The 24,409-nt window shown below is 41.1% G+C and overlaps 1 protein-coding gene across 16 annotated transcripts in view; it reads right to left on the bottom strand.

Annotated features, from left to right (window-relative positions):
* DIP2C (DIP2 acetate--CoA ligase C (putative)) overlaps window positions 1–24,409 on the bottom strand; it is a 308,352-nt gene that overhangs the window by 209,047 nt on the left and 74,896 nt on the right. For 5 of the 16 annotated variants that reach the window (XM_086864743.1, XM_086864753.1, XM_086864766.1 and 2 more), the window contains exon 1: window positions 17,713–17,768. The exons of 9 other annotated variants lie outside the window; for them this stretch is intronic. Coding sequence is in view for 2 of the 7 variants with exons in the window: in XM_086864720.1 (XP_086720846.1) it covers window positions 17,713–17,755 (43 nt within the window). In the remaining 5 variants the exon portion in view is untranslated. Of the gene's footprint in view, window positions 1–17,712; window positions 17,771–24,409 lie in introns of those variants that run through there. 2 more of the 16 variants (XM_086864720.1, XM_086864749.1) reach the window with 1 other exon arrangement.

Here is a 24,409-nt window from a genome sequence, read left to right as displayed (position 1 = left end):
AGTACAAGACATGCAAAACTGCAAAATGCAAAGAAAGGGTCCTCCAAGGCAGGAAACTAAACTTCCAGGACTGTCTTGTTCTGATGGTTTTCAGTTCTGTAGAGCTCTCTATTTTTCTCTTCTTCAGTTTAGCCCTCGGAAGATGTCGTGGGATGTATTATCTATTTGATGGGGATTTTTTTTTTCTCCAGATTGTAGCCAAAAATAGATGATGAGAGGGGAAAAAAATAAAAACCAACAAAAGAAGAAGAAAGAAAATCTCATGTAAATAGCCTTAGAAGATGTGATTTACAAAAGAAGAAACCTGCCAGCCACAGATTAGACCCCACTATATTTGTTCTGAAACAGAATTAAAATGAACAGCATCATTAACTGCGTCTGCTAAGAAGTCATGCTGCTTCTGTGCAGAATGAGTTTCTGCTGAGGAAGATTCCTTGCCCACATCTCATCCCTAGAGTGTGTGGGATAGAAACACACACTGGCTGTGGTCTCCTGTTTCAGACAACTGAAGGTGACAGAAGACAAAGAGAGGAACACACTGAAGTGGGTTCACCACAAGAAGAGGATTATACAACCTCAGATATAATTTGTACAGTCAGTGAAGAGGGAGAAAAAGGAATGAAGGCATTCAACAAATGACATACATACACACACAAATAAATATGAGGAAAAACTCACCACTTCAAAACCAAATAATAAACAATATTATTCCATTGTATTACAGTGTCAGAACTGTCAAGCAAGTCTGTAGATATTAATAAAGTTATGTAATTGTTTAGACTGAAATGAAACACAGCAATAGCTAAAATACTTTGCAGATGGGAAAAAGACTATTAAGTCTGCTCTTGATTCTAAGTTTACTCTTATACACCCTGACCATGTGTTTAAAAGCAAGCAGAACAGTTTTTTTATTTAACTTATTCTTGAAAATTGATACCATAGAAACCTAATAGAGCAAACAGAAAATGAATCTGATCCCAAGTTACTGGAAGAGGTGCTGGGTAGAGTCTATCTTTTACAATTACTCATCAACCACATAAGTAGTCCTTAATATCTTTCCACTTTCAGAGTTGTACATGACAATTTCAGTGGTGGAGAAACATGGAGATATCTTTGTCTAAACCATGACACTGCAATAGGCTATGTTCTGTACCCACCCTATGTCTGTGGGATAATAAAGTCAAACAAATAAAAATAAAAGCATCTTTGATGCAAAAGGAAGAATTTTTTTCAACTTTAAATTTTAAATTTTGGTTGAAAAACTATGGTCAGACAGAAGGACAAAGTGTGTTTCTTTCCACACTACAAAGTACCGAACAAACTACTGAACATCAGAGGCAGCAGAACAGAGCTATGTGTCCCAGCCAATGCATGACCTATGCAAACTTTCACCTGAAGATACATAGCAATAGCTTATTCAGTCTCCTCTTTAAACCAAGAACGCTTGTCAGCAATCAAGGGGTTAAATCCCTCTTCTCATCTTCCTCCTCTCCTCAGCTTCCCACACAAGACTGAACCTATTTCATAAATGAGAGCTGTCCTCCTACATAAGATTCATATTAATAAAACCACTCCTGGAGGATCACAGGCTCCATCTATCCCAGCACATTCAGCAGTGCCAGGCAGTGATCCTGGGAGAGGGAACCTGATGGTCTGCACTCCCACGCTGGGAGATGGCCCCTGGCAGCACCTGGCCCCAAACCACACAGGGCTCTCCCAAGCCAGCTGCTGGCCATCCATCAGCTGGGATGTGACCAACCTGCTCTGGAGGGTGAGGCTCAGCAGGGCTGGCCAGGGCTCTGCTGTGCCAGCTGCCCCCACTGCCAGGGCAGCCACGGCCTTTCCATGCACAGACAAATCCCAGCACCATGCAGGGTGTGCAGCCTTGGAGCTGCAGCTGCTTTACTTTCAGGTGTCCTTAGCAGTCCCACGTACAGCCCTTGGACAGCAGAACCAGCTCCATGGTACGTGGTCCTCACAAGTTAGCTCTCCTCTGACTGTGGATGCTGGAACTGCCGGCAGAGACAATGCACCAAGACACTGGTGAGGGATCTCCCGTGGTCCAGGCAAAAACATCTGTCATCAACTGAGTAGTGTAAAAAACCCAGTGAGTTTAAGTCTGGGGAATGTGCTCTATTTATTTTAGTTAGCATACAAATCTGAGTGATACTGAAACAAACCATTATTTAAAATGGACTTTATGAGTGCAGAACACAGGCTCTAGATGCCAGTGCCTCCTACAGCTGCACTGAGCTGGGGAACAGCACTGCAGCAAAGGCATTCAAAACTGCCTGTACTGTAACTCCTTAAACTGACAAATCAACATCTTTTCTTGCACCCAAAAATAACTTAGGCATACATAAGAGAGATCAGACAAGTGTAACTGGGTTTGATTCTATTGCTTCAATAAAATACAAATGTTAAGAAGGCAGAACAAGTGATCTGAGGGCATTATTACCCTCACCAGCCAATATTCCACGTTATGGAGCTCACAGGATTCAAACCTATTTCGCTCCTGGTCAGAGGTGTCTGCAAAAGCTGACAACAGAAGAGCTTCCACTAAGACTGGTTTTAACACTAACTTCTGCCATCATTTTCCTTAGCACCCTGAGTGAAGGACAGAGGAGGAAGCCACACACACACAGGGATCTCTGGTAGAGCAGATGAAGGTGCACAGTGCATGTTCAGCCCTCCCTCCGGACCTGAGCACCACCAGTGGTACTACAGACAGTCAGGAAACAACCAGCACTTCAGCTGGCCAACTCCAGCATTGCCACTGGTGTAACTGGGCAGACTCAGGCTGCCAACAGGCACCAAGATATTCTGGGCTATGACAGATGAGATGCAGAAGTTGAAGGTGTTACTTCGTTTCCCAAAGCCTTTGTTCAGCCCTTCTGCTGGAGGTGGCAAAACCAACGTGGCGTGTGGCCCAGCCAAGGACACCACCACCTCAAACTGTCCCTGTGAATCCCATCCTCTCTAATTACTGTCAGCGATGAAGATACACCTCTCAAGACAAAGGGCAATTAATTTCCAGAATCTACACTGCTGGTTTTCAATATCAAACTAAACATGCATTAATAAAAAACACAGCACTGTGTTAAATACTTTTGGATCAGGACACACAATCAGTACATGTAGAATACAAGAACATTAGGTAAAAGCAACAATAGGTTGAAAAATACGATCTAAAAATCAAACTGAGAGAGAAATGGAGTTTTCTTTTTCCAGATGACTGGTATAACATGAAGTGACTTAACTCATCTGACAAGATGGATTACAGCTGGCCCCTTATCTCTTGGCCTGCTTAGTTACATGAAAGGAAAAGAAAAACAATGCATTAATTGATGGTGGAGAACGTTTTTCTTCCTAATGGTTTCCAGCCAGAATTTTTGAGCCTGAGCCATTTCCCAAATAATGGCTAGCATTTGTGTACACATTACTTTCTTTCATGTGACAAGGAAATGTAATTTTTCTTTGAAAACATACTCATTAAGGAAGCAAACCCCTCCCCCCCAGAAGCCTTTGCAGCCCATTCATAAGTGTGACACAGTATAATCACTTTAAAAGTCTGGAGGAACCACAGATCCTTTGAAAACTCCCACAGCAGAGACACAGCCATGTGCCTACTCTCCAATGCCCTCTATTAGATCAGACCTACCCAGTATTTTAAGATTATTTGCAATGCAACAACCATCACAGATCTCAATCAGGTTGAGAGTTATTCTAGGAAACACATTTTTTAAAAAATCAAAGAAACCAACGATTATCACAAATAATTGAGAGGAGCAGGCATCATTAATAGAGTTATAATATTACATAGGTTGATTATATGCTCAGAAGTCACTTGGAAGTATTTATTTTCTCTGATAGATGCTTTTCAGCTCGGTTTCACAGAGCCCTTTCAAGAAAAGGAAGTGCACAAAGGGAGCTGTACTTCTCACCAGCCTCGGTGGGCGCCCAGGGAGATCTGCGTGTGACGGCGGATGAAATGCAGCGCAGCGAGGTGAGCAGCAGTGCACCTGAAATTCCCTTCCCTGCTACCAACATGTGGGTCCCCAAAAGACAAACTCAACTGCAAAAGGGTTAAGTGAAAATCTCCAGCCACTGTATGCTGTGTCTACTAGAAGCAGAAAACCAGTATCTAAGGAAAAGACAGATAAAGGCAGTGTGTCCTGTAAGTTTGTGACACACTGTCAATGATGCCTTGGGTTAGACAAATGCATCTGCCTGAGCCTAGATTTTCTTGCCCTCCATTGAGATATAGCTCAGACCACCACAGAGAGCATGGTATCTCTCCAACACAGGGGCCTGAGATGTTGCCAGAACAGAGACCATTTAGCACAGGACCAGAAGAAATTAAGATTTTTTTTTCTATTACAGCAAGAACTGCTTGGTGTCCCTGCTTGGGCTGCACCCCAGGAGAGGCTTAGTTAAAAGAAATGGCAACTGCAGTAGAGTTCCCTGCCTGAGACTAAAGCTGAAGCTCAGTTTTACAAGGAAGCAGATGCATTATGAATGTGCAGGCATGCAAAATTAATTTAAACCCACCCTGAAAATAGGGAGCTGAAAGATGTTCCCTTGTGGAAGCAATCCCAGCAGTGCTGCCATGCCAAGCACTGCCCACCTGACTGGGCAGAATGGGATGATGAACAGCCACCACTTAGAGCAAGGCTGATGCTGCACATCAATTCCTATTCTTTTATTTATAACCCCAGTGCTGAGATGTGTACTAGCTATGTGGGGCAAGGTACACTGCCCTACTCTCTCTCCCATCGACGGATCAGTGGAAAGCTGGTGCTGCAGATTTCAGTGATTAGCAGCAATTATCACATAAGGCTGGCAGCCACCCATAAGAATGCAGCCACCAACTCTTCCCTCAGTTATGATCACAAACTGGGGATCAAAGAAAACCAGTCCTCTGTGTTGTGTAGTGGATCTCACAAGATCTTACAGGTCTTTGTAATTTGGGAATGCCTCAGAAAATGCTGTATGTTTCAGGTGACGGCATGGTATGTAAGAAATACGCTTATTCCTGTCAGCAGCTCTCTGAAACATTTAGAAGTTCATTCTAGGAGTAATAAATATATTTCATAACCATCCCAAGAGAGTTTTTCCTCTTCAATGAAGCTGCTGTACTTGGCAAGGAAGCAGTGTGACATTTTTTCCCCAAAGGCTTTGAAGTGATAAATGATAGCTAAAATGAAATTTTCTATTAGGCTTAAAGCCTTGCAGACCAGGCTTTAAGAAGAAAGGTTTGGATTAGGAAGTCCAAAATTTAAGAATCCTGAAATGTAAATGTCAGAATATTTGAAACACAGACATGACTGATACACAGAGATTAAACTAATTTAAGGCAAACTCCCAGATAATTCTCTTTGGAATGAAACAACTGAGGAATTGGAGATATCTCTTACTGCCATTCACACAATAACCTTCCTCTGAAAATGCACCATAAACTAAACTAAGATAACCTTATTAAAACATTTGACATTTCACCGATATTGAGCTGTGTTCAGATATTAAAATAGTTCGAGTATCTTTCACTATAGAAACATGTTTGTTCTTGAATGAGCTCACTTGAAGTACACATAGAAAGAGTAACAGTAAAATTATGAGCCTGAAGGTTTGACATTTTTAGAATCTAGAAATAACAAGTTAACACCCAAAGTCTTAAGTTTAGGTCACTTAGGTCACAATTATGAAGATTTTAAAAAAAACAAATTGGTTATTTCTCTTGTGGTTTTGAACTGTTAGCTGTATAAGTGACTCACATTTTCAAAAGTTTTAATGTAAAAATAATTTTATTTTTGTTCTAATGGAAACAGATGCAAACTCACAGTTTACCAGGCTGGCTGGGTGTTAAGAAAAATGTTCCAAAAATTCACAGTTAACTCTTCTTGACAGCTTAGTGTGGAATTTAGCTGGATTGAAAAACTTTATTGACCTGTGACAACCTTACTGAGATGGCACTATTTACATCTCTTAAGTTCCTGTGAAAATGCCTGACCGTTATGGCCACTTAGACTAAACTTAGTTCTGGATCTGGAGTCTCAGATTGTCTGAGACAGTGAAGTCCTGGCTGCACACTGCAGACACCAGTCACTCATTCCACAGGGGCACAGCAGCTTGTGACAGCACCCAGTGTGAGGAAATTTGTGAGATTCACCACCAGGTCTGAAGCTGAGAATCAGCACTAAAGAGCAATATGGGATTAATCTTTTCAATACCTCCTAAGTGAAATAACAACATACACAATGGTTGATTACACGGAAAAAATGTACTTCTAAATAATACATAATAATTTTTAAGCCTACACAACAAATTTACAAGAGGCAAGAACTTCAGCTTTACCACTGTAGTCACTAACACCCTAAGCTGCAAATGGAGAATCAAACAGTTGTCAAAAGACCAGTACAGTACTTTTTAAAAACCAACACACCAGATAAACAGTGTTACATAACTACAGGCTGAGCAATGTACTGACATGCTTTTTGTTCCCACTTGGGTAATATTAGAATAAGAAGTCAGTGCCCTTAATATCCATTTAGATTAATTTCCTGGGTATCCCACTCCCACTCCTAGCAAAACTCAGTAAGTGAAAATAACTGAAGTCAAACGTTCTCTGTTTTCTAACCTGTAAATATCTGTCACACTGAAAGATATTTCCACAGGTGATGGAATGAAGCAGGGGAGCAGTTTATCAGACACAGAGCATTCCACCACCTGGTCACTGGTTCCAGTCCAGACTGAAATTGATAGTCCGTGTTTAACCAAAAAAAAAAACCCACCAAAAAAACCCCAAACCAAACACTAAAACAGCCCAAAGTTTCCAGCAGCTGTTCAGTAGTACTTAGTATACTCCCCGGTAACAGTAAACTATTTGTACAATCTCTCAGCACAAAATACAGCATTAACATAAAACCTTGGCCAAAATTACTAACATTTCAGTCCAGACAAGATTATTCATGTGCCTAACGTCTCCTGTCTCAAAGAATGACAACCAAGATGTGTTTCTTCCCAAATGACCACAACTTTATAGCAGATGCTGCTGAATTCCAGCAACATCCAGACCGTGGCTCTGGGCTGCCTCCTTCCATCAGTTATAATCTGTATTTTCAAATGACACTGGTCACGAGGGTCTAATGCACACAGCCAACAACAGACTGCATTCATCTACAGGCAGACATATGTGTCCAGTCCCACAGATGCCTTTTAGGGGAAAGTCTGTATAAAACTGATGTCAGGCTGCTACTGACCTGGCTCTCCGGAGGCTCCTGGCTCCAGCTGACCCCGTACCAGTACCCCAGTGAGAATGGTTCTTCCAGCCAGTGCCCAACCATCAATGAACGTTCCTAAGTGCTGGGTCATATTATACAAAGCACAGATATTCAAAGTCTGGAGCTTCTGAGAGTGGTTGAAAAGCACCTGAACACACCCAGGTAAGTAGGAGGGCAGCCCATAAATTTCTGTCAATGCTGTGCTTACAACAGAAAGCAGGAGAAATCTTATTCCAGAGCAGTAATTCCACTAATTCCCATTACCCTCAGATGCAGATGGAAGTACCACACACAGAAAACACCTGATACTTGACACTGAATTATTGCACTAGCATACCTATGGCATATGCAGCTTCAAAAATTGTGCCTGATCACTGGTATCCTACAGAAGCACCGTGCACTTTGTTTGGGGACAGGACCACAGGCAGCATTCACATGCCCACTTGGCAGCTGTTTTTCTGTTTGCTTGTTTGTTTGTTTGTTTTTCTGGGAGGGCAGAATGACTAATTCAGCTGTTTGCTGAGTCTCATAGCAGGGTTGGAAGCGTAAACTGCCCATTTAGGTCAATTTTTTTTTTATTTTTTTTTTTACCTGGGATCTCAAGGTAACATTTACATGCCCTAAATACCAATTCCTTAGTATACTTTAGCACAATTAGGTGATCAAGCAGAGTTATAGTCATGTATTTCAGCCAAGCAACCATTAACTACTGGGAGCAGCAGCATTAGCAGTTGGGAGTTTATTTCAGGGAACAAGGATGAAAACCTTTCTCCTGATCCATAAAAAACGCCATTGGAGAGTGTGCACAAAATGAGAGGGACATTAATATTAAATGAGAAACCACAATGAGACAAAAAAGATGTGACATAAAAAAGCAAAAATTTCAACCAGGAGACAAAACCTATGGAATGTGAAAGAGAAGAAGGAAAGGAAGAGGAAAGCAGAAAGATCATCTAGAATTCTTTAAACAGAACCAGAGGCATACTGAATAGTTAATTTTTAACTAAATTATAAGTAACTAGATGAAATTCCATGACCAGGGTCATACAAGAGAGCAGACTAGAGAATCTAAGATTGCTTTCCAGCCTGAAAATCTAAGACCCTGTGAACAGAAAAGAAAAGAAGCCTGATTGGCAGCAATGGAGACATAGCTATACAAAATGTTATTTCAAGCAGAGAAAACATACTGCCAAAAATAGTAAGAAAATATATCTGACATATGCATATACATGTTCTGTTCTCTACTACCCACATCAGTACTTACGTATTTAACGTACAATTTGGCAGAAAAGAAAAACAACACAAAAGGATAGTGGGTCCCAAGGGAATTGCTTCACAGGGGCAAATAAATTTGGGAAAATAGGAAAATCCTCAATATGGTTGGTCTTCAGCCCTGCCCAGAGCACAAATAGCAAGGCTATAGCCCAGCAATTACTTGGATTACAGAGGTATCTGCCTCAGCCTTGCCCAGGATGTGCAAGAGTGAGGCACTGCCAAGGAAAGGGCTGGCCCAAGAACGAGGTGTTCCAGCTGCTCACAGCTGTTGGACACTCCCTTGGGATTTGGGGACAGCTGACACACATTGTGTAGCCAGCACTTCTCGATAAACAAAGAAACACATAAAGGACAAAATATAGACCAAGATTCCTAACAAAATCATGGCCAGCAGCAATCAGCTTTGTTGCGTACATGAAGCAGAAAGAAGCACTGGAATCTTTTCTGGAGCGTTTGGACACAAAAACTGCAACACAAGTACAAACTGTGACTGCTGGACAACTTAAACTCAGTATTTTTATCACACATTAGGAGCAACTTTATCCTAGAAGTTAAAAAGAAATACTGCATGCAAAGCAATGCTTACAAAGCTGTATTGCTGCTGGCTTTAGTGACAACCACAGTGATTGTATTCGTACAGTGAGGCATCAGGCTTTTGGGAGAGTGTGCTCCAGCCTCCAGAAAACCTCCTGCTGTGGGGCTGAGACTGAGGAAGCCCCTGAATCCTGATGAACTGTGCACCAAAGGCTGTGCCTAAGTCAGTTTGCACAGCACAACTGCAGTGACAGGAAAACAGAACTGTTTACACCCAAGAGCTCTGATTCCCTCTGAGTAACCCACCTCCCCAAGGAATCTCGAGTACCAGCTCCTCCTCCCTGATGGTCCTGCTGATTTCCTACAACAAATGCCAAGTACAAGTCTCTGGGTGTAAGGTTTGCCATAGCTTATCCTAAACAAGTAGCTAATGCACTACTTTAGAAATTGCCAAAAATACACCATGAAACCATCACAGTATTTTATTAAATCAAATCTTTAAGATTATTGTTGCACTGTAGAGCATTTTAAAACTAGTTCCACAGAAGCCAATGCCTGCCTATGCTGTGCCTACACAGATGAATTTATGCAAAAGCCTGCAGCTCGTGAAGGTACAGTCATAGGAAAAAAAAGAAAACGGAACAGAACCAGGAACCAAACTCCCACATATTTGCCTTTTTCAGCTAATCTTGCTAATAATAGCACAATTGTTTCCTTGTAAAGGATTGCAGGGAGCTTTAATTATCGAAGTAAAACTTGATGCTTTCAAGGCTGGGGGAAAAAAATGAAAGCACCATCTTGTATTTGCTAGCCCTTAGCACAAAGACTGCACTTAGAGATCTCAAATTTAGCATTTGGTGTCACTGGAGATTTTAAAGCCATCACTCTCCTCTTTTCTTCTTCCCAGATCACCCACCATCACACAGCACACCAGCTCCCAAGAAAAGAAAGCAGTAATTTTGGAATTGCTGATGTAAATTTTTGTACAGTGAAAGGGGGTGAAGTCAAGAAAGAAGCCTTGACACTCTGATGTCTGAAAAATTGAAATCAAAGTGCTGCCATTCACAAACAACTGGTCTTATATCTTGATCTCCGTTCCTTTACCACCTCCAGCACCCATCAAACCTGTAAACCATCTTGCATTCAGGCTATTTTTTTGAGTACTTCAGGTGGTGGAACAAAGATGTGGCAACCATAACTTCAGTTTCCCATTTGGATGGCCAAAGCTCCAGGACACCCAGCATAGTGACCTGGTAGGGTCATGTTAGTCTGTAATGACCACGGTAAGATCCAGTCCACGTCAGACTTCAGACAACCCTGAAATAAAATGATAATATAAAGGGGTTTTTCCCCCTTCAGTTCTAGATTTAAAATCATTAAGCCATAAAGCCTGTAAAGCTAGGAACTAACATTATCATATACTTGCAAATTCAAGGAAGTAGACAGAGTTCTGGGCTAAGCTGTATTTAATTTCTGCCCACCTGTCACTAGCTTTGGTGTGATATGTCATCCTGATTAAAAATAAAAAAAAAAGAGGTACCAGATTTCTACAGGTTCTTTCTGTTGAAAAGGAAAAAAACCTTTCCCATGTTCTTGAGTACCCCATCTATTGAAATGCACGAGTAAACCTTAAAATAATTATAACTAACAGCAGTAGTCTCATTTATTTCTGATGAATAAAACATGATGGAGAGCTGTCATAAAAAAAGACAGATTTAATCTCCTAAGACACACAAGTGCATTTCCTGTTCATGTCAGTAAGAATAAACAGCCCTGTGGAAAGCCCAATGAATTTACTGGGACTTAAGTGCCTCTGTCATATAAGAAAAAAATACTTAATATTACATGTTTCATGTACAAAATGAAGGGGAGGAAAGGGGGAAGACAAAGGAGTAATAGCAGAAAACATAAGAAATATTCATTAAATTCAAATTCAGATTTATATTCCATTTCTTCTAGGTTTTCATGTTCAGTGAAAAAAACCAATATTCCTGACCACACAGGAAAACTGCTTAGAGAAGGGTGTTTCTGCTTAACAAAAAGAAAATATTCTGAATGACATCTCTAATAATTTGTTTTCAGCAAACAGGAAATTCAATGGACTTAGAGGTTACTTGTATCCTAAATTTTGTGATATTTTATCCAATATTAGTCTATTTTTTTCCTCAGTAGTTCAGTGTGAAAAGAAACAACACCACAGACACACAAAACTGCAGGACACACATCAGTAATTCCATGCAATTGTATAACATTTTGAAAATACAAACAGGTGTTTAGTCTGAAAAGTACCTGAATATTCCTGCCACACTGTTCAGCTTTGCTAGACCTCAGGTGAAACCCAGCAATCAGCTCTGGGCACTACACATTATCTCAGCACCTCCTAAAGCAGTCTGGAGTTACTTAACAAGGAATGACAGAGGTCCAGAATGTTTCATCTGTGCCCTGCTTAGTGTCCAGGTAAAGGCGTTATAAATCACCCAAATGAGATATTATGCAGCTGGTTCCAGACAAGAGGAGGTGACAGACTGGGCAATCTCTAGTTTAATCCAAACCCTATTTCCTACGAACATTAGCAGTAAAGTTCCTTTCTGCAACCCCAAGTGAAATGGCCTTGACCTAAGGACCATAAACCTCAACAAACCCCACTTTCTATTACTGCCATAAATTCCACACCCATTGCAGTGCACCTGCCAAAGGATCTCTGCAATACAAGCCCAAGTTACACAGCAAGTATTTGCCAAAGCCCAGCTCCTCAAAAGGAAGAGTTACCACATTGTGCATGAGATAAAATAGAGAACTTCAAAGACAAATGGTGACAGCTCCGGTAACATTTTAGATCCATGTAAGAAGTGAGATGATTGCTGACATCTGAACATCTCCTGACTAGCAGCTCCATTTAAGAAAACGGAAGGAATTATTTTAACATATTCTGTGGGGAGGGAAAATAGAACTATTTTTAAATTCACAGTTAGCAAAGTCACACTTTATTCATGAAGGTTAGCCACAGAAAACCAGTCTCATGGTCTAAACAGTGCTGCTGCTCAGAAAAGCAGATATGAGAAAACCACCTTTCCTTAATAGACATACTCTACATGTGACACACAGATTAGCTCTGGCTGTTTGAGAGATTAAAATTACTTCTCCCCTCATTTGCAGCTCTTTGCAATGCAAAATCCACCAGAAATTGAAAGCAGGAACTAGACTGTTTCTGGGTCGTATGCCATTAGACCTGTTAGTTAAATGCCAGTTGCAAAGCTGCTATTCCTGGTTGGAATGTGTGAGCCACACAAAACATAGCCTGACATTCAATTTATAGGGTTGGCACTTGGGCATCTGGAGACAGGACAAATTTTTCAAAGATGATGCATATTTCAGCTAGAAGTCTTTAAAAGGCCCTGAACAAGGAATGCCACGTTCTAAGCACCAGTATTCAGATTTTTGTCACATATTAGGCATTTCTTTAACTCAGAAATTTTCACAATCTTATGTTCAATTTGTAGAAACGAGCAACCAAGAAATCACATTGATCAAAATGCTCTATTCTGACAATAAATCAATAACTGTTAAAATAGGAAACAGAATGCACAGCTCTTGAGACACTGGCCTGCAGTATAGAGTTGTCTGAAACTAAAGTGATCTGTTACATGGAAGAAATATTTCACCAGGTAATTAAACTTCTTACTCTGCAGTAGGAAAAAGAGATTCAGGAAGAAATCAAATCTGGACCGATGTCTGCAGGGATGTTTTCAAATGCATACTTTCTGTAGAAAATTTACGTACTTATTACATTTACAAAGACCTGTGACTTCCTTAAGGACTTGAAATGTTAAATTATTTCCCCCCTGGTTCTAGTTTCTATTATTTTTGACTGCTTCAAGAGAATAAACAGGTCACTCTACTCATTGCTTCAGCCACATGACGCCGTAAGACCGACCAAAATTAACAAAACACAAACGATTTAACAAGGAAGAAAGAACACAGGAACTGACTTTAATTGGGATCACTACATTCTGCAGAACTAAAGGAAGGCTATAATATAGGAAACTGCTTTAGAGGAAAGTACAAACGAGTCAGGATCTGGCAAGCAAATGTGATACACATGTGGTGAGGCAGTCTGTCATCGATCTTCCTAGAAGGAGATCTCTTTGTTGTTCTGCTGGGACAGTTTGTAGATGTCCAACTTTCAGAGTGTGCAAGAAAAGATTGGTGCACTTCTAAAAAAAATAGTAATGTTTGTAAAATACCAAGAGATTCAGGGACCAGCCCTGAAAACAGGGATGTTCTTGGTTGTCAGGGTAACGTGATCACCCCAGACAACAGAGACGTCAGCAGGAATGTGCAGCACACACTTGGTACCCAAGCACACAAGTTTTCCTGCTTCCTTTTTGTAATTAAGCCACAAAGGGAGATAGGTAATTTTTGTTAAGGTGGGGATCAGTCTTTTCTCTTTGTTAGGGATCCAAGAAAACCAAGAATCTGATAGATACTTGAAAAACAGTCTTTACTGGTGTTACCTCCAACTTTCTGCCATTAATTAGAAGAATCAACAGATAGCAGAGAAGTAGTGAACTGTAAGGGATGATCCTTCTGTTTAATGTAAGAGTGTCCAGCAAACATGGTAAGATCTAATGACACACAAAACTACTATTTCTTCCTTTAGGGTAACACTCCTGTAGCTTTGCTTTCATTAGACCACATGCCCATTGTGCATTCTCCCAAGAAGCTAATAAACAGTTTTCTGCAGCCTGACCTCTTGAAAGCTGCATTGCCTTCACCATCAAACCAGGCTTCAAATCACCACTCAGCTGCAAACATACAAAGATTCAGATATGCAATAAAATAAATGACCAGATGAACAACTCTTGTTTGTGCGCCTTGCTGATGATCTTATAAAGCAAAGAAAGTGAATTCATATGTCTGATGGACGTAAAAATGTGTAAATTTTGGAGGATTTTTATTAATGAAAGTGGATAAAGTCCACTGATCCCACAGCATTACCAATGTGTCCTCACAGCTCACTCTTCTATTGCAGTTTACAAGTTTGGTGTTTTGGATAGACTGCTGTGGTTTTACCAGACAGGTACCTGAACATCACCCAGCCTCTCGCTCACTTCCCCTTCCAGTGGGGTGGGGGGGAAAAATTAAGAAAAAAAAAAAAGTTAAATTTGTGGGCTGAGATAAAGACAGTTTAGTAGGACAGAAATTGAAGTAGTAGCAGTAACAATAATAATAATAACCAAATACACAAAACAAGAGATGCACAATGCAATTGCTCACCATCCGCAGACCAATGCCCAGCCAGGAGCCAAGTGCCACCCTTGGCTGATTTTTGCCTTAAGTTTTACACTGAACATGACCCCAAATGGTGGGGTACCCTTCTGGTCAGCTGGGGTCAGCTGTCCCAGCTGTGTCCCCTCCCAGCCTCTTGAGCAGTCCCAGGCTCCTTGCTGGTGAGATGGGGAGAGAGGCAGAGAAGACCTTGGCACTGTGTAAACACTGCTCAGCAACAGCTAAATCATCACTGAAACATTATTCTCATCCTAAATCCCAAACATAGCACTGTACTAGCTACAAGGAAGAAAATTAACCCTATCTGAGCTGAAATCAGGGCACCCTGAAAAATTTTGCAGAAAGCTATCTAGCAGAAAATAATTCCCATGGAGTAGAAAACATTAAATATTCTGAATTTTGAATATTAAAGTTGACAAGAATAGCCTCATGGGTTTTTAATCTTACTCAATGTCACTGCTGTTGTTTTCTTTGAAGACTATCTTCTTAAAAAAGAAAAAAATCACTTTTAAATCACTTTGTTTAAATCACTCTAGAGGCTAGACCAGCTCTTTAGCACTACGGAATGAATAAAACATTCACTCACCAAAAGGGATACACATTAATGGTTGTGAAGGAGGAAGAAATAATATGATTTTAAAAAAAAATATTCAGGTACAACTAAGTTTATTTTTTCATTGTTCTGATGTTAAAAGACAATTTATACTCAGCAAGGATTAATGGAAGAGAGAGATTAAAACAAGTAAATGGAGAAAAGCCACAGGAAAAAAAGATGGAAAACATGACTTAAATTTTCAGAGTAACAGACTGCACAATCAATGTAGGTTAACATCTACACTTTTATTCCCAACCGTTGTTGGGACTCTCTGCATCCAATTTTCCAACACAGCCCTGCCCCAGATGGTGAAAGATCCTGTTTCTTCACTCCTGGAGTCCAAGAAACTTATCTGTGCTTGCCCTTCCCTCTTCCCTCCCTGGATATGTCATAAATTGGCCAGTTTGCATTTAGGGCTAATAGGTCATATGCAATAAGTGAAAATCTTTCCACAAGAGTTTCACAGACAATACAAGACGCCAGTGAGCTTTCTCTGTTCTTCTTGAAACTGAGTTGGTGTTGCTAGCATAAATATTTACTTTATATCCATAAACACACGTACACCTTCCCACACACACCCCTGTGACCATTATGTAGCTACACGGCTCATATTACCCACCTACAAGTAAAGAAGTTTTTCAAGTTATAACTTGAGATGTCTATTTGCAGATGTAGGAAACCAATGGCCTGAAACAGCAGCTGGCACTGAAGCTACCTACAAAACGGCCATACCTTCAGCTAATATCCTGCTTTGCATAATCTACAGATGATTAACAATCTCAAGTTTGCTTCATCAATCCAGGGATGGCATTTCCCACATTTTGGCAGAAAAGGCCCCTCGTCCCTGTGCTCTTCCCTCCCTGTCTCAGCCCAGCAGGTCCCCCCTCTCTGAGCCACACACCCCAGAGCTGCTGGGGAAGGAGCCCAGGGGCTGCATCAGTGCTGCTGCAGGACTGAGAACAGCAGAATCATGATAGCCAGGAAACATCGACTCAACTAACACACGAGTCAGGTAATAGATATAAGTTACAAATTATAATATTTCATTTGTGTTTGACAGCAATCATCAGACGCATTGCAGACAAATAATAAAATAAACAGTTTTTATGTCTGTTTTTGTTTGTTTTATATTAAAAAGCTCTTAAAACCTCTTGCAATAGCTGCTCTACCTTGTGATCTAAAATACAAACCAAACTGTGGCAAGGCCAAGCACATTAAGTTTAAAGTCTACATGAAATACTTCTCTGGAGCTCTTTAGGTGATAACAGATTAAATCCTTTTTTTAATCATCATATTATTTTCAATTCCATTTGGCTAATATCAGACAGGAACAGCAGATCAACACCTTTCTTAGAGGAGCTCTGCCACCACCTGGCACAAGGCAGGTGGGGATTACAGACAGAATGAACCAGAGTTCAAAATGCCCCTAGAATAACATGAATGCAGAGCTGGAGCTCAAAATCACATTTCTGGCTGCCCTTATGATTTCTCATTTAACCTAAAAGAAAAGCTTTGTTTCCATTGGCGACACAAAATGAAATTACTACAAAATTCTAGAAGTTAGAAAATAATAAGACATTACAATTTCAGTTCTTCAAAGAAAAAAACTATGGCAGGGGAATGTCAAAATCCAATGAAGTTAATTCCTTAACTGGGAGTTTACCTGGGAGATGTAAACATGGTAGGCAACTAGATTAGAAAACTTTACAGGTGATCTCAATGTGCATTCGTAAACAATGTCAGGTGTGATTCATCTCTTCCTGAACTCTTAGATACTTGTTGAATTCCCAAATAAGAATGAAGTCAAGAAACTGGTACACATATTTGAAGGAATCAGATGGCTACGAATCTGATACACAGAATCAGTGATATGATTTTTAACTGTTAACACAAAATTCCCAGGCTTCACTTGAAGGCCTTATCCTAAATACCCTGCTGCAGAAAGACAGCTATTCATATCCCAGAAGAAAAAAGAGTAACAGACATAACTCGGGAGAGGATTAGCCTAAATACAGCTAATATTGGTTTAAAACATTATCTACAATCAAATCTTGATTTGCACCAGTCTTCACTAATTGGCTCACATGAATCCAGATTCCTGTGTGCAGTATAAGTGCTGTACTCAACTGCTGAATTTATTATGCTTTCCACACAAAAAATGACCCCAGCACAATTGGTACAAGTGACCCTCCCTGGTTTTATCACTAGTTGTCAAAGGGTACAAGCTGGAGAGCTGCAGAAGGGTCTGGTCAATGCACTGGCCTGGAGTTTTTATTTTATTCCACAGCCTACACCCTCTCCTTCCACCCACCAGGTATCTGTTTCTCTCTCTCCACTATGGACTTCATATCTTCCTGGTTTTGCTGATCTTTGACTGCTCTAGGCTTCTTTTTCTACTAAAACTTCAAGAGCTAGAAGTTAGTTATCAATCATTTACCCCTGTGACATGAGGTGTACTTTATGTATGCATTCAAGCATGTCTGTATGACACTCCAGGATCAAGGATGATCTCTGCCTCCCCATTTCAAACACAAAAGCAATCAATGCAAATACTTTAATAGTAATGTCATAGCCATTCATCATTTCTTTAAACTTAAGATCTCTGCTTTGAAGTGATAACAGACTAAATGACAGTACTGGCCCCCTCTGTAATTATGTCCCTTTTATGGCAAGTTTTCTGGTATACAACAGCTGGTTTTATTACTATTAATGCTGCACGATGACTACAAAATATCTGACCTGAACGGGATAAAACCAAACCAGCTGTTTCATCTCCTTTCATCTATTCACATCTCAAAGGGGGCTTTGTGCACAATCGGTTTCCACCCAAGAGCTGAAAGATCACAACAGGGGCCAGACGTATGTGGGTCATGGAATAACCGGCAATCCAGGGCCCCGCCGATGGAAATCTCTGCCCAGCCGGTTCTCCCCCGCTTAATCTCACCAGGATGAATTGGCACCGAGGAAAACAACGAGCACTCGCTAGCTCCGCTTAATTTCCACAGTGAGTAAACACAGAAATGAGACAGCCAGCACGTTTGTTTCAGAATCTGCCCTGAGAGTCCAGATGAGCAGTAGGAACAGAGAGAAAAGGGTTTTAGTCTCCAAAACAGGAAAAACAGAACCCAAATTTAGATCCATTATGTTGTTGTCGTGGTTTTAAACCAATAACTAAGAAAATTACTTATTTCTTGCTGTGAGATATGGATTAGAACAAGAGCAAAACAGGCATACAACTTAAAGGGGAAAAAAAAGAAAGTTTATTGACAAACTACAATAATAAGAACACCAGAATAAACTTCTAGAAAAACCTTTTCATCCCCTATCTACCCACTATTCCCTTGTTCACATGACAACAGAGACAAAAACCTTGTAACTTTGATGGTTAAAGCAGTCCCAATTCTTGCTACAGTCTTTTCACCAGTCTTTGTAGAGAAACAGAAGTTCCTTCCTGTTAATTTATGGAGTTTCTCACAAGAAAACTATTTTTGTTATAGTTTTCCATTGCCCTAATGTTAGCTGCCCGGAGTTGCTATTATTAGAGTTCACTCCTCCCATTTTCACATCACTCTGAAGTGTGTATGGGCCATGAGTCTAGGGATAGCATTTTTAAGGATAAGTTATTCAAAGGCAAAAAAAGTCTTCTTCATCTGTTTCTCTGAGCTTCACCAGAAAACAGTTTTCTCATTGCCTCTCAAGGCTTCAAATCTCCCAGCACTTCACTATACCATAATAACTCTACTTTTTACTCAAATTTACACTTTGAACACTTTATTCCTCTCTAGATACTGTATCATGAATTAAAGGAGTTCTTTTCAGGACTTCATTGTCCATCTCCATAGTTTTAACAGAAAGATATTTCAGCTTAATTAAAGCATCTTCTTAATTCTCTACCTTTCCTGAAGCTTCTTTTCTTTCCTGACACTGGTAGTTTATAAAGTCTCTTTTCATGTTGATCACTCTCTTTCTCTCTCTCTGGATAAAAAGATTAATCCGCAAGTCTCATCTGGGTAATGAAAGAGTTCAAATCTTGCCCAGGCTTTTTTAGATGGTTCGGGGATCTCTGCCGAACAGGAGCTGGAGCCGTCTGTGATGGAAAGTTCCTCATGGCTGCTCTGGAGCGTGTGGTCGCTGCTCCAGCCCGCTGCAAGTCCAGGGCCTCTCTCTTTCTTCACTCGGCAGTTTCTAGTGAATTAGTTACAGCAAAACCTGCAGCCGAGCCAGAGATCGGCTCGGCCCGGCCGGGCCCGAGGAAAACCTTCCCCAGGCCCCCCCATCTCCCGGCCGAGAGACGGGGCAGGCCCGGCCCCATCCCCGCCCGGCCGCATGGCCTGGGCAGGGACGGGAGGCCTGGAGCTCCGCCACCCTCCACAGCCAGGAAACAAAGAGAGCCCAGAGAGCTCTGCTTTTACATTTTAAGGTAGGGTTCACAAGTTGATCCCACTGTTCAATGGCCTAAACTGCTGTCAATTCTCAGCAATGACCGATAATTGGTCAGGAGAAAAGACTCCAGGCAGTTCCCAGCAACTTCAACTTTCTTAAAGGTAAAGTAACTCCATGACAGTTGTTTCTGCACAGAATATAGAAATCACTCTTCTTCTACTGCAGCAAAAGACTTCTCCCAGCCCTCTCCCTGACAGCCTCCTTAGTTACCCTGGCTTCACAAACCATACTTCTGTCACCTAAGCAGATACAACAGTGCTGCCCACCAACTCAAGGTGACAAAAGCTCAAAACCAGAACATTTTAATTACAGATCTCTTTTAATTTTACTTGCAAAGAATAATAATTAGAGAGCAAAAGAAGCCCACACAAACCCAAAAACATCCCAAAGACACTGCATGGACTTCACCAAGGTTCACCCGTAGTTCCCATTTAATGATCCAAGATGTTGTCACTGAGACAGCTTGGAACTAAAAAAATTACAGAACCATCTTAAGTATAAGCTTAATTCCCTAAGACACTGCAATGGTTAATTAGTACAGACTTGAGATGACAATGCCAGAAGATTTTACATGTAAAGTATTTTGAGGTATTTAGCCATGGCTCTGACATGGTTGACTCTTTTCTCCTCAAACACCAGTAAATACATTTTAACAAAAAGCCATTCAATACATCACTTTATGTAGCCTGAAGAAAATTAATCATTCAAATAGATGTTTATTTTCAACAGACATAACTATTAAAATAGGAAAGAACATGCATGAGCAGCATTATAATCAACTGCTGTGTTCCCTGTATTTTAAGTTGTCAGTGTAACAATTAACAGTGTGCTACCTCATATGTCCTTTAGTGAGTTAAAGAATCAGTCAACTTTATAATGAGGCACAGCTGTTAATTGAGCACGTGCCAAGAGTGGCACCTTGCATGGAGGGCAGCCCTGAGCTGGCACAGCCAGGACCCACCGAGAGCAACAGCCCGGGTGCCAAGCCTGCACCAGCTCCAGTGGGACCAGTGAGATTTCCCTGGCCTCTGGGAGCTCTGAAGTGTGTGTATGCAACACAGCCCAGCAGAAATATGGGTGTCCTGAATCTGGGCACACCCTGGCAGAGAGTCAGGATCCCATGAAACTAGGCAGGAGTGAAGAGCCTGGAGAGGAACAATGGAATACAGAGCACAAACACCCAGAAGACAGATAATAATTAGCCTCAAGAGCAAAGCCTAAATCAAAATCCTCTCTGCTTTTCAGCCCAAGACACACATCACCAGGGAACTGTGCCAGTGTGCATCACAGCATTTCCCTCTGCACGGACAAGTACCTCATGAAAAACATTGCCCTAAAACTTGTATTGTACTGCTCAAAGCCACAATGTCAGGGCTGCTTTGAGTTTTATTTGGATCATAGGGCAAGATTTTTGTCCCTCCTCTCCACACCAATATGCCACAGTGGAAAAGCTCTCCTCAGAGTAATAACCTGACATGCTCATATGTAAGTGAAGAAAATCGCATTCACACACCACTATACCAAGAAAGAACCACACATCTTTGTTAATTAACATTATTTACATAAAAACATTATTTTGGTGGCTTCCTACAATGGGCTTTAAGCTAGCAGGTCTGCTACAGAGAAATACAGAACTTCACACTGCTCCAGATGTCAGTTTCAGGGCTGAAATTTTCAGGAGGCCTGTGTACACTTAGGGTGACATGCTTGTCAAAAGTGTCCTTAAAGGGACCAAGGTCAAGAACAACAGTATTCAGATTTGTAAAATATCTAATATGCAAGTTATTGTGCAGTTTTATCAGCTGCAGCATTTTTGCAGTCTTTCATCTCAAGTCTTGTGTTAATGGCTCAAGCAATAGTTTACAAAAAATTTCAAATTTGAAGAAATGATGTAATGAACATTACAAAAAACTTCTTTGGGATTCTTCTAATACACTGAAAAAAATTGAACCCTAAGTAGAGAAAAAACAAAGCAAAGTAAACCATTTGCAAAGTCCTGTTAGAGTAACTCCTCTGCAGTAACCATTCTTTGCAGAATCAAGGATTTAGTGTTACAACTTGTGATGTTCTACTCAAGCTTTGGAGACAGAAACTGTATAGAATACATTTCAATACTGTAGCCAAAAAGAGCAAATAAAAAAACCAACCCAGCTGTGAGCAACAGATTTTTATTTTATCTGAACTAGCCATAAATTTGCATCTGACACCAAAACCCCCTTGTTTTTAGGATTATGTAGGCAATGAAGGCACGTGATAAACTGTAGTCATATCAGATACACATTAGAAACAAAAATATTTAAATGTATCATGAAGAACCACTGAAGTTCTGATGATGGATACAAAGATAACAGTAAACAATTTCTAACTTGGCAGACCAACTCAAATCAATCTGTTATGGAGATTAAACACTCGGAAGTTTAATTGCACATACCTGCTTTACCACATAACAAAAATAAAACCAGAGATAAATATTTCAAACATCCAATGCTTTCACTAGTTCCTTCTATCTTACATGCTCTGTAACACATGAAAGCATCAAGGATAAAATATGTGGTCCCTCTTCTGAAGGTAGAAGATGAAAAGTTAAGATTTTCATAGCTCTAATACAGTCTTAAAGGGGCACGTAATCCAAGCAGATACCTGCTTGCATGTTCCCTTCCCAACCTTCCCAAACACAAGCTAGGAAATGGGGATTAAAGATGCTTGAGCTGCGAACAGGTGGGCAATGTGTGAACCACCTCAGACACCAGTCCCAAGGGTGCCCTCTGACATGGTGCAGCTGATAATTTGTTTCTGCAGTCCCCCATGCAAATGTAATGAGTGCTGGTCTATCTGCAAGGTCACCTTGGCTGCTGCTGGCCATCCCCACCAGAGCTGCCCACCCCACTGCACCGGGGCCGTGTCGGAGTCGGTCCCCTGGCAGCAGCACCCGCTGCCCCAGGCACACGGTGAGCCCCAGGTGAGTCACCCTTGGCAGGAGCCACTTCCCTCCAGTGGCTATAAATAGAGCCAGAAGGACCGGTTCTGACCCAGGCACCTCACAGTTGGGCATCTGAGTGAAGGTACATGAATCCCACTCTTCACCTCTGAGTCACGGTTCCTCCCCCGATTTTCACCTGAGGCTGCACAACTACATAACACCCACAGGCAGGACTTAAAATACATCCTGGCCGAGAGCAATCTGTAAAGCAGGAGGATACAAAATTTTGACAGTTTTATCATAAATAGCCTGTAGGCCTTCTAAAAAGAAGCCATGCAGGGAAAACAATTACTGCCAGATAACAGTATGTTTTAATGGGAGTGCAGATCTCCTCTGAAAATCAACTTCACAGTCATGTTGTAGGGAAATGTTTATTGCTCCTCAGTGATAAAAATAAAACTATCATTTAATTTGACTGCCAGGGCTTAAACCTCCATCAAAGCTTCAATCTCCTTGGTTTACACAGCACCATTAGCCCAATTGCTAACACCACATTAGCCCTGCCGATCCTCAGAGATGCAAAAAGTCAAGCTAAATATTCCTTTGGTGCCCAAAATAAACAGACAATACTTGAAGCTGCAGAGAGAAAGCACTTCTGTTGTAGCAATTTTACCCTGTCATATTAACAAACTATAAATAGACCTAAAAATATTTACTGAAGGCCAAATTCTGCAAAGCTGAATTTACCCAGTGGTGTTATGTAAGAAAGGGTTTCAGAAATGCACTAAATGGGGCTGATGTTACAGCTCTAGAAATAATGTCTTCCGTTTTCATGCATTCCACTTTTTTTCTCAGTTTCTTAAACTGATAAACTTGCAGTGATGTTTTTCTCTTCAAACAAATCTCTAGTACCTGATGATGATGAGTTGGAATGAAAACTGGCACTTGCGGCCCCTTTATGCCAGTCTTTCCTCCCTCATCCAAAAACAGTTCTGCTGTAAAAGCAACCAAAAATTACAGAAGGGCAGATTTAACCGAAACAGCCTTCAAAGATCATGAATTTAAATCTCCCTGAAAAACTTTTATCATTGTCATTTAATTTCACTGAGAAGATTTACAGTACTTGAAATATTTTGGCAAGTATAATAGATTAGTGAACCAGTGACACGAGACAGAGACGATCTGGGTCAGGCATTTCTGCCAGCTGCCCATCCTGCTGCCTGCCTGTCTGGGGTCCCACACACCCAGCTCCACAGGTTGGCAAAAGAAACTCCTGAATTTATCCCACATTCAGGCACAGCAAAGTCAGTGGCACTGACAGTGAAGGAGCAAGTTGCCCTTCTATACCACATTTTGCTCTTAAATTAAGACAGCCCTTGCTTTTAGGCCCACAACCAAGCATACTGCAATTCCTTTACTGTAATGACAAGGATAATAGCAGAATATTAAAGTTAGAAAGTTAACAACAGTAGAAAGTTGGCAACAGTAATTCCATAGTAAAATTCATTTTTCTCAGAGCATAGGGAAGTCTTTCTCACCCACAGCTTCCCAACAGCATCAGCAATATGCATGTGTTCAATGCACATGTGGAAAGAGTCTCAAAAGCCAGAGACAACTCCTCACTGTTAACTTTCCTCTTCTACCTCTACACAGTAGAGGACCAGGATAAATGCCCAGGCAAATCCTCACAACAGCAAAGCTTCCCCAAGGCACAAGATTCAAGACCCTGTTCCTGCAAGCTCTGTAGGGACCCACAAGGTTTGCTGGCCACATCCACATTTCCCTGCCAAGGCACAGATGTTACCAACAGAGGAAGGGGGGTGCTACATGTCGTAACTCTAAAAGCAGTTCTAATTCTCTCCCAGAGAATCTCATTCATTCTCATTAACAACAGCGTTGTTAAACCACCATGATTTGCTTGCCTGCAGGACAGAACTTCCAGGCTGCTCTCCAAGACCTGCCCATGGTGACATGGATGCCCAAACCCTTCTGTATTGTGCCAGCAGGTGGAACAGTGTTTGGCCAAGAGAGATCGAGTTCCCTTTGCTCAGCGCTGGCAACAGCGTGTGAAAT

Source organism: Cyanistes caeruleus, chromosome 1 (genome assembly GCF_971803275.1).
Source record: "Cyanistes caeruleus chromosome 1, bCyaCae1.hap1.1, whole genome shotgun sequence".
Taxonomy (NCBI): Eukaryota; Metazoa; Chordata; class Aves; order Passeriformes; family Paridae; genus Cyanistes; species Cyanistes caeruleus.
The sequence above is the reverse complement of the archived record's forward strand: the minus strand, read 5'-3'. Positions and strand labels throughout refer to the sequence as shown.